At 38.6% G+C, this 12,047-nt stretch overlaps 1 protein-coding gene across 1 annotated transcript; it reads right to left on the minus strand.

The window, feature by feature from the left end:
* Positions 1-9,211: 9,211 nt before the first annotated feature.
* LOC149815470 (uncharacterized) lies at positions 9,212-10,074 on the minus strand. The gene is made up of 4 exons (XM_089989802.1): positions 9,993-10,074; positions 9,764-9,885; positions 9,506-9,642; positions 9,212-9,322 (listed from the first exon to the last, which is right to left on the minus strand). Exons 1-4 carry the CDS (start codon positions 10,045-10,047, stop codon positions 9,229-9,231), a joined length of 408 nt encoding a protein of 135 aa, XP_089845928.1. The 5' UTR covers positions 10,048-10,074; the 3' UTR covers positions 9,212-9,228.
* Between the last annotated feature and the right edge of the window lie 1,973 nt (positions 10,075-12,047).

Genomic DNA, 12,047 nt, shown 5'->3' on the forward strand with positions numbered 1-12,047 from the left:
TCTTATGGCTCGAACCTCGCGATGTATATGAATTGGTATATATTAACAACCAACTATCGATATACACTATTTTAATGAGTCATTGTGTGTGAGACTGAGAAGACCCAACATCCGTACGACTCTCTTAGACTGTTGTACAAAAATAAGAAAATTCATGTACACATTCTATCTACATGTTGAGTAAATAACTTTAACCATTATAGAACTATACATACCAACCGACGTTGACTCATGATGTGTATGAGTAGTTGGTGTAGGTAGGTCATGTGCAGTCGAAACATCATCTATAAAACAATAGGTTAAAAATTTACATAATGCGCATTTAAACTAATCAAGTATATAATTATTTAAATGATATACCTATTGAAGCATTAAGTGAAGACGAAGGTTGAGATTGACTATCACTGAGCTAAGATCCTATAAAGACGATTAACAAGTAACAATTTTTATATCAACATATAAGCAAAAACATAACAAATGCTTATATTTAAATATAATACAAATACATCTACCTAATGTTGTCCCACGGCCTTCACTTGGTCCTCAACCACTGGGTGCTTGACCACTACAACCTCCACAAACCATATTCTAATAAATAAAAATGTTATTTGGATCAGTTATATAACTCTTGATCTTAGCATAGACATGACATATGCATGAAATATAAAGATTTAAAGGTTCTACATGAATCAGTTTTATAACTATGCATGAACAATGCATGTATATGCTAAGTATGCATGGAATGCAACATGATATGTAAGATATAATGTTAAAATAGATGGTGCATATGAGAAAGTGATGTGGTATGTATTACAAGATGTATTTCACTAGCTTGAGTATGCTTCCTCATCACTTGTTTGACTTTCATATTCTTCTTTCTTCCCATTCTCTTTGTCTTCTTCTTCATTGGGCGACCATCTACTTGGTATATCATTTGGATCACATTCTTTAATACATGTGCCATCAGACAATAGAGATGTGACATGCATATCATGTGTGACATCATGACCATAAGAGAAGTCATATATATCATCTAATTGATAGTAATCACCCTCCTTCAACAATCTTATCTTCTTGTAACTGATCATACTCGGGGTATAGTTTAGACTTCACCTTGCAAACTGCCTACCATTCATTTTTATCTGACTTCTTTGTATTCAGATATGAAGTATAGTAAACTTGTTGAGCTTGTGATGCTAATATGAATGGTTCATATGTTCCAAACCTTGATTTATGATTCACCTCCACAATGCCTGAGGCTTTGTCGACTCTTGTTATTGTGTGATTAAACCAATGACACTTGAATAAAGTTACCATATTATTTATGCCTAAGTAAGTTCACTCTATTATTTTTTTAATAACACCATAGTAGTCAAGTTCATTTTTACCGTAATTGCTACCCTTGACACACACATTACTATTCATTGTTGACTTGTTTACACCATAGTCTTTTGTATGGAATCGATAACCATTTATGATATAACTGTTGTAATATTGCACAACTTTGGTCAAACCATTTTGTAAATCACATATTCTTTGGTCATTAACATCATCATGATGGACTACAAGCATAAATAATGACTCTAAACACGACCAATTACATAACATATTGTTGTTTATATAGAAAGAATGCATGTCATTGTCCTTACCAACTCTTTCAACCATGCCCCAAATTTATTTTCACATTCTTTTTGTACTTTTGAATCAGTGAGATGTAAAAGTTCTCTTCACAACTCTAGATCAAATTGTCTGCATTTAACAAATAATTATATTACCGAACCATGTATGTATGTAGAGAACTTAGTATAACATATTATGTATACTTACTCGATGTAGGGGTCGATCTCTGAGCAATTAAAAAGGATATAGATTTATGTTGTGTCTTGCTCTCGATCTTCCAAGAGTCTTGATCGACAACTGCCAAAGGCATGGCCAAGTGGTTTAAATATTGATAGTTTGTCAGCCACAATAACTTATTCTCCATCATCATTACGAGGTAGACATGTGTAACGTATTGGAATGTGAGGTTCAAAGTACATAGATAAAAAATTTGAAATCTCTTCTAAAGTGTATGCCTCACAAATTGAACCCTCCACTGTTGCTTTATTCTAAACCTTTTTTTAAGGTCAAACATGCATCTGTCAACAATATACATCTTGTAATACAATAAATTCTCAATAGCATTAGAGAGAAAAATATAAATAAAAATATACCTTTCAAATGGGTACATCCACCGATATTGCACAGGACTACCAACTCTAAGTTCATATGGCAAGTGTATGATCACATGTTTCATAACGTCGAGAAATACTGGCAAAAATATTTTCTCTAGCTGACAAATAGTAGTGACGACAGAATCCTCGAAGTTCTTTACCTCAGTTACTACAACTTTTGATGCAGACAATGTTCTAAAAAGTTGACTCAACTCGGATAATACACCCCATATAGGTTTGTCTAACATATCATGAAATGATAGGAGAATCAACCGTTGCATGATGACATGACAATCATGTCTCTTCAACCCATATAATTGTTCCTTATCTATCTTCACAGCCCGAGCAATGTTAGAGACGTATCCATATGAAAATCTCAACTGTCTCAACCATTGACATATCTGTTTTACTTGATCTGGTCCATGAATGTATCTTGTATTTGGTTTCAGTACTTTGCCATTGTACTCTTAGAGTTCCAATTCTGGTCTTTTACATATTACTTTTAAATCCATACGGGCCTTCAAATTAGCCTTCATTTTCTGTTTGACATTCGTTACCGTATTAAACACATTGTCAAACGCATTTTTCTCCACATGCATTATATCCAAATTGTGTCATATCAATAAGGTTGACCAATATAATAATTCTGAAAATATAGATTTCTTTGTCCAATTATGATCCTTCCTAAATTCAAGGAAAGGCATCTCACACTACGAGCATTTGTCAGTCTATATGGAAAGTATCACAATCGTCTTAAAATCTCTATGTCAGACAATCATGTAGGTGAACCTTCTATTTCAGTTGTGCTTACTCAGAACGCATTCCTTTATCGTCAGAACGAATGGTCGATGGGTAAAAATCGACGGTGACAATCAAACCAACATGACTTCCTTTCATGCATCAATCTAAAAGATTTTGTATCCTTCATGCAGTACAGACATGCCAACCTCCCATGTGTGCTCCAACTAGATAACATACCATATGCGTGAAAGCCACTAATTATCCATAGAACAACAACCTTTATATTGAAGTTTTGTTTTTTGTGAGCATCGTACGTGAGAATATTGTTATCCCACAGTATTTTAAGTTCATCAATCAATGATCTCAAATATACATCAAGATTTTGGTCCAGAGACGTCAGACCAGGGATCAATAGAGACAAGAAAAGATTTTGATGCTTCATACACAAGCTTGGAGGAAGGTTGTATGGGGTGACAAATACCGGCCAACACGAGTATGGGGTTGATCTACCCCCAAATGGATTAAATCCATCTGTACATAAACCGTGTCTAACATTTCTCACTTCCATTGCGAAGGTCTGATGAGTACGATCAAAGTGCTTCTAAGCTTCCGCTTCAACAAGATGCATGATCTTGTCTTCATCATGTCGAACTTTATTTACATGTCATCTTATATGTTTAGCTGTCCTCGAAGACATATACAGTCGTTGCAATCTAGAGGTGAGAAGAAAGCAACAAAGTGACTTGTATGACACTTCTTTTGACCTCGTGCTAGCATTGTCCCTTGTCTTTGGCTTGAGCCGAGAATGCCCACATGACGAACATGATCTGCTATTTTCTTGATCTTTGAAATACAACATGCAGAGATTTGGATAAGCATCTATCTTTTGACACCCCATACCTAGAGTGTTGACCATAACCTTTGCACGATAAAAATTTTATGGCAATTTCTCATCTTTGGGCAACATACTCTTCACAATAGAGCACAAATAATCAAAACATGATTGACTCAAATTATACTCTAATTTTAAATTCAATAGTTGAAGAACTGTAGACAAGATAGTGTGACTCTCGCAATCATTCCACAGTGACTCATCAGCATCTCTAAGTCATAAAATCTACTAGCTGCATTGTTTATTGCTTCTTCTCTACCCCAGTTGGTACATCACTAAGACCCATAACATAACCCGGTTTTGGTCCTACGACATCAAATATCAAATCCACATATGGATTATTGTGCACCATATCCACCCGTGCATCAAAATTGTTTCAAAATTCTTCACCATGAAACATCCAATTCTGATAACCACTGACAAAATTCTTCATGTATAGGTGATATCTAATGCCATGAGGTTCTATAAATCAATTGTTCTTACACATCGTGCAGAGGCACCTGATCTGACCGGTGAGATCCACTATACTAACACTTGCCATTGCAAATTCAATAAAATTATCAATATTATCCATATATTCAAGTGATACCTCATTATCAATTATCCTATGGTACATTTATTCATGGTTTGTAGTTATTTTATCTTATGATGTTACATATATTATCTTAACCAGTTAAAAGAGAATCATAATAATGTTATGATGAAGAAAATATTTAATTTATCATGCATTGATGATGGATGTAATGATTTGATATATATATATATATATATATATATATATATATATATATCACACATATATATATATGATGTCATTCACCTCAAAGAAAACTACTATCAAGCAAAAGTAGTTTTTCACACATTCAGATGAAATTACAAAGTAGGTTCCATTTTTTCAAGTTAATAGTAATGAAATGACTGATTTCTTCTTGTTGGTTTGTTATAATTTGCATATTGTAGGTCATAAAGTCTTCATTTTTCTTGTTGCTTGTATTGAGTTGGTTAACACTTTGTTGTGGTTTACAAATCAGTTAGAAATTCTTGTTTGGTGATTGTTGGTAAGAATTTTTTTTGTTTTCGTTAATGCGTAAATTTTCTTCCCCTCTCTACCGCAAACATGCTTAACATAAAATGCAATTTCATGAACTATTATGCACGCATTGATAATTTAATATTTTTGTGTGTAACACCATCACATAATATTTACACACATCACAAAGATATTTAGAAAGATGAAATCACATTCACAAACATGATACATTTATTTTAAGCATGTTTCTATGATATAATTTCACATGGAATATATAATTAAATAAAAAATAACTCCATGCAAGCATGAATAGTCACGTCAAATATTGCAATACATTTAATCATTCATATCACAATAATGTGAAACACATACATGCAGCAAACACACTTCAATCCCACTAACTACAACCATGACTAGTATAGAATCCAAACTACAAAAATAAGAGCACTTCTATTCTCATACATTCAAATCATGCTCAGCATGATCTCCAAACTCCAACAAAACAGTCCTAGATATCCACAACTAAGTGAGTGTGTGAGTAGGAAAGTCTTGCATCAAAGAAAGTAAATAACATGTGATGTGCTTGCATCACTTACTCACCATGGGTATTTACCTGATTTTCATGCATTTGCATTTGCATTTGCATTTTTCTTGTTTCTTTTCGCATGACATTTTAAGCCGCATGCGATGCTTAGCAGTAAGCATCGCACATTTTGCTTCGCTATGCACCTGCAATGCACATTTATATAGACAATACAATGCAATTTCTAACATTTATATTCCTATCATATAACATGAATAATATTCTAAAACATATACCCAAATTCAAGGGTTGAGGTGGATTCGGCAACCAAGTTGAGCTCGGCCTGAGCCTGACCTTGTCAAACAGGGGGAGAGGGAGCCCAAAGGGCCAATGCCCTTCGGCCGGTGCCAAAAGAGAGGGGAAATAAGGAGAGGGATGAGCCCCTCCCCTGACAAATGAGAAGAGGGAGAAAGCGAGGGGTGGGCTTGCCTGAGCCCGACCTAGATCAAGCGAGGGGGGTCGGAGCTGGGGTAGGCTCGACAACCTGGCTGAGTCCAACCCAAGCCTGACCTTGCCAAACAGGGGGGGGGGGGAGAGAAAAAAGAGAGGTCAGAAGGCCAATGCCCTCTGGTCGGTGCCAAAAGAGAGGGAAAACAGGGAGGGGGCCGAGCCCCTTCCCTGTCAAACGAGAAGAGAGAGAAAGTGATGGGGTGGGCTTGCCTGACCCTGACCTAGAGAAAGCGAGGAGGCCCAGAGCTGGGGTGGGCTCGACAACCTGGTCGAGCCCAACCCTACCAAATGGGGGGGGGGGGGAGAAAAGGGAGGTCGGAGGGCCAATGCCCTCCAATCAGTGCCAAAGTTGAGAGAAAACAGAGAGGGCGTCGAGCCCCTCTCCTATCAAACAAGCAGAGGGAGAAAGCAAGGGGGTGGGCTTGCCTGAGCCCGACCTAGATCAAGCGAGGGGGGTCGGAGCTGGGGTAGGCTCGACAACCTGGCTGAGTCCAACCCAAGCCTGACCTTGCCAAACAGGGGGGGGGAGGGGGGGGGGGAGAGAGAGAAAAACAAGAGGTCAGAAGGCCAATGCCCTCTGGTCGGTGCCAAAAGAGAGGGAAAACAGGGAGGGGGGCGAGCCCCTTCCCTGTCAAACGAGAAGAGAGAGAAAGTGATGGGGTGGGCTTGCCTGACCTTGACCTAGAGAAAGCGAGGAGGCCCAGAGCTGGGGTGGGCTCGGCAACCTGGTCGAGCCCAACCCTACCAAATGGGGGGGGGGGGGAGAGAAAAGGGAGGCCGGAGGGGCAATGCCCTCCAATCAGTGCCAAAGTTGAGGGAAAATAGAGAGGGCGTCGAGCCCCTCTCCTATCAAACAAGCAGAGGGAGAAAGCAAGGGAGTGGGCTTGCCTGAGCCCAAGCCAGAGCAAGCGAGCGGCCCCGCAGTGGTGCCCTCCTCTCTGCCACAAACGATCGGAGAAGGAGAAGAAAGAAGCTGAAGAAGAAGACAACAAAGAGGGGGGAAGAGATCACTTGAGAGGGTCAGACGAGGAGTGGGGGTTGCCAGCGTTGGGTGGCCGAATTATAAGGCAAGCAAAAGAGAGTGATCACCTGAGGGAAAGGGGTGACAGAGGGGGAACAAGCGAGGGAGGAGAATGGGAGGTGGCCGGTGAGGTCTCCTGAGGGAGTTGTCAAATGGTGGGTCACCAGAGAACGGGGCAGAGAAGGCTAGCAGCGCGGAGGTGATCGACGGAAGAGGGGAGAGAGAAATAGCCGAGGGAGGAGAGAATTTTGTGCCCTAATGGGCCGTTTTATATAAAAAATTAGTGACGAAAACATTCTGTCTCAAACACCAACACAAATTAGCGATAGAGTAGCGACAAAAAAATTTTGTCGCTCATCCGTCATGAAGTTGCGACGAAGTTTGAGACAGAATGTTTTCATCGCTAATCTGTCGCTAATTAGTGATAGATGTTGAGACGAAATTTGTCCGTCGCTAATTCCGCAAACCAATTCCAATTTTAGAGATGACTAGTTTTCTCTAGCTAATCTGTCGCAAATTTGCGATGGACTATTTTCGTTGCTAATTAATATTTTTCTTGTAGTGTCACTTAAATGTATGTTCACATATATATTTTTGCGGCATTCATGAAGCTCTAAAAAACAAGTTTTGTGAACTTGCTTATGATGGTAACTTCACAAATACTTTTGCAAAATCGTATATAGAATGTGATTTTTATGTTTGCAATTTTTCATGGTATAAAAAGTGATTCTCTACACCCTTGGGCTATTTTTGCATTTTTTAAGGTTTTCTTGTGGTCCCCAACTTGCTTGATCTTTCGCAAAAAAAAATTGATGACTTTTCTGGTAATTATTTTTGGTGATTCATCACCGACACTTTATTGTTACATTCTAACAAGATTGCTGCCCCGGTTAGGTCGAAAGGTGAGTTTCTTACAAACAATATATATAAATATATAATTAATGAGAAATTGGTTGTTGCAAACCACACGATGTATTAACTTGGTATGAATGGGGCATTTTGGGTGGTCTAGTTTTGCAAATTTAAACTACAGATGTGTTTGGCATGGTTCGTTTGTTAGGAATTGATAATTTGAGCATGTTTTTTTTATGAATAAATTTGGTATTTTGATGCTTAAATATATAAAAAAACCTTGAACTATTGATTTTCAAGACCTAAAAGACTAAACTGATTCAAGAGTCTTCCTATATATAAAATCAAGCATAGAGATCACACCTGTATATCGAATTTTTGAAAAAAATTAAGTGTTGAAAACGCTGGTTTGTACCGTGGATTCTGCGAATATGGTTTTTACCAACATGACTCTTTTTGTGTGTATATATATATATATATATATATATATATATATATATATATATATATATATATATATATATATATAGGAAAGGGAGACCGTCCAACCAACGGAAGGTCCAATGATACAAATTTTTCATTGATTGAATTTTACATATTGAATTTTTATTATTCACTTCATGAGTGACATGTTTTGAATTGTGAATTCTCAATGTTTAGATGTGTTTTTTAAAGCGCTAAAAGCCTACAGCCGTTTTAAAAAGCATGTCTTTATGTCTTAAAGTCTTCATATAAAGCATATTTTTTACTAAATAAATTATAAAAAATAAATATATAAGATCCGACCAATGAGATGCTCGTGCATTGAAGAAGAAGAGCTGTCCGATCATGATTAAATAATGTTAATGCTCATATCATCATCGCTAAATTTGGTATACAAACTCTATTTATCTAGCTGATTAATTTGCTTATAAATTAGCTAAAGATAGTTACAAACAAAATCATCATATGTAGGATTCTCTCTCGCACACACGGAGAATATGATACCATTTTTGTTTTTAAAGGCAAGCTGGAGTTTATTAGGCAGACCCCTACCAGTTATACAACAATACCATTGGGTTTTGAACCTGCAACGTCTCAACACAAGATGGCGTGCACTAGCTTCTCCTGCCAGCCAAGCGGAGCCCCCGTTGGTAATATGATACCATAGTGCGACTGTATTTAACTTGAATCGAGAAAACACTGCACGGCTTCTTTATTAACACGCACGCTCAGGAAACTACCAATACGATTTCCAAAAACTGAACTTCATCGTTATATACATGTTATGTTATAGACTACTTGTCCGCACGCAACTTTCGTTAGCATACATATTACTACACACACACGTATTTGTAAACAAACGTATGAAACATATGTACAAAAACCAAAAACAGGAGACTAAAAAAACCCCTATAAAGCTTGGGCGTCAGGTTTGGGACTTTCGACTCCTCGCAGAGTCCTGCGCTACTTGTTACCGTGACGGCAGCTGCAAGATGGTTCCTCCTCCATGGCGATCAAAGGGGTCTCATTCAGGAACGCCGAGTAACTTCTGGTCCACCTGTCCCATGTGAAAGGCCAAAGTAAGTACAGATAAATTTAAAAACTCCGTTCTGGACCATGAAATCACAAGTACGGTTGGTCAAGACCAGCACGACCAGGTCTCTAATGTCAATAAAAAAAAGAAAGATCTTTTTCTTTCATAAAAATTTTGCTAACTTTGCAGCTGATGATGGTTACTTACCAACCGTTGCTGTTGTTGTTCTCCAAGAGATTGAGGGGTTCAGTGTTGAGCAACTCCCGGAATCTCTCTGTCATAAAAGTAGGCGACCTTGGAGAGGAGGCAGCCTCTGTGCTCTTTTTCGGTGAATCACCCTGCCACTGAAATTAACCAGTTATTGTTAGTTGGTTATAGCTAGTGATATCTTGGTCTCGATCTTAGTGCTTGATTCTAACAAGCTTAATTATCAGTAGAGAGAATTTTTTAAGGTGGGGACTTCACCGGAGACTGTGTTGGTGAACGGGGAGAAATGGCTCTAAGGTGGTCTTCCTCCGTTCTCCTCTTTAATCTCCAGTAAGACTCTATCTCTCCTTTGGTGAAGGATCTGTTCCTGTGATACATAGCTGCATAGAGACGAAAACATTATCATAAAGCAGAAAAACCATGTTTGGAGTTCCAAGATTCTTTTCTTTCTTTTTGAAGATGGTGTCTATGATTTTCTTTTATTTACCTGCTTTAGGATGATCATGAACATATGAATCCCAACCAGACATTAGAGACCCCATGGGCTCAAAACTTTTTGCAGTCTCCTCAACAAGCTAGCAGATGAAGATGAATTGTGACTTGAAAACCAAGGAATTTATATAGAGCATTGATACTGGGGATCGTGGGCGTTCTTATCCGGAAGAACGAGTCAGCAGCTTGCTTTTTGGTTATAGTGATCGGATTCGTCGCATGGTGTTTTGTTTGTCATGAAAGGTGGCCCCCCAAAGGAGTGAAGGCAGCTTTTTACATGCGAGGTGGCGGAAAGCAGGTTGCTCTGTCATATTTGTTATATTTAAATTCTATCACCACCGCACACATGGGACCACTTTCACGTATCTCATGTTTTTAGTGAGATGTGCGGTGGAGATGGGGTTATAACGGACGATAAGTTATATGGAAGATGACTGTAGGGATGGCAGTGGACCAAGGCCGGGGCAGGGGACAAGGTCTTCACCCCTGCCCATCTCAAAATCTTGCCTTCCATCCCCGCCTTCATAATCGCACGGGTTTTGATTTTCACTTTCATCCCTGTTTCATGTCCTCCATCCACGGTTCAAATGGGGGCAAGACCCCGTTTCTCCTTGATCCATTGTCATCTTTAAAGAAGGATTGGAGACTAGACAGGACGGGACGGGGCAAGACAAGGCGGGAGAAAGTGTAAGTCCATCCTCGCCTCCATTCTCCGACGGGTTTTGATTTTAACCTTCAATCCCGTTTCATGTCTTTCATCTCAGATCCAAACAGGGTGAGGCGGGTTAGGCCCGTTTCCCCGGGTCCACTGCCATCCCTAGATGACTGTAACTTCTCCAGAGCTGTGTGCTTTGGAAAAAAAAAAAAAGGTAATTTACGTAAAGCGCTTAATGTATCGCAAATTTATATTTAGCCACATGAAGTTTCAAATATGTAAGATATATAACCTTTTAAAAAATTGTTTGAATAACTGGTTGAGTTGCTTTTCCATTTCATCTAACTTTAGTTAACTCTTGAAGATGATAATTTTAGCTTTTTCATTGAATATCGCCCCTATCCCTATGTAGGAGTGTCAACGGGTCCGACTTGATTGGGATCCAGGTGGATTTAAACCTGTATCTGACTTTGAGGTGCTGTACCGGGTTGCCTGGATACACTATAAGAAAGACCAGACCTGGGTCCTATAAGAATTACATAAACCTGACCTAGTTTGATACCTGATAAAATAAGTTTTTTTTTTTTGCTTATTTACATTAAAAAATTATGGATCCTAATTGAAACCCGGGTCAAACCTCAGCCTGGTATGAAATTTCACAAACTATACTCGGCTCCATATACTAATGGGACTCCTCAGGTTCTAATCAGGTCTAGCTTCTTTATCACCAGACCCTGATCTAGTAGGGTTTGGTATGGCTCGGATTCAGGTCAAACCCCGACCATTGACAGCCCTACTCCTGTGGTCCTCTAAGCTGTACTTAAGGGTAATGTAATTTAAAAAGAAGAAGAAGAGAGAACTCAATCTGTCATTTCGTGAAAAGTTAGGCATCCATCATAAATATTTGAAACCTTAAGTCACCAAACATAAATTCTTCCTTATCTTAGGTGCCTGTATGTAAATTACCCTAAACACAATTGTTTTTTCCATTCCATAATTGTCCCCATTTAGTAGCTAGCTTTATGGACAGAGAGACAAAACTGTTCCTGCTTAAATAAGTTTTCGACTTCTACACTAACCATTTCTTATACGTTCTTGAGGTCAACTGCCATCAAGTGAGCCAAAGGAAACAGTCTTTCTTTAGCAAAAAAACGTTTTTGCCTTGCCATTAAGATAGGGACGATTATTAGAAGACCCGTTTTATTTTGGTTTGGAGGATCTTACATCTGCACTTTGAGAACGTTGTGTGTTTTAAGCTGAGTTATCAGTCGAGAGAGCAGGAGCGAAAAGCGATTCAGGAAGCGAGACATTTCAAAATTTTAAGAAGCAGAAAGCATGAGATGACTTAGAAGTTAACCAAGAATCATCTCCAAAATGAACCCAAAGTGACCTAGG

The sequence above is a fragment of the Nuphar pumila genome, chromosome 15 (assembly GCF_984573655.1).
Source record: "Nuphar pumila chromosome 15, dmNupPumi1.hap1.1, whole genome shotgun sequence".
NCBI classification, from domain to species: Eukaryota; Viridiplantae; Streptophyta; class Magnoliopsida; order Nymphaeales; family Nymphaeaceae; genus Nuphar; species Nuphar pumila.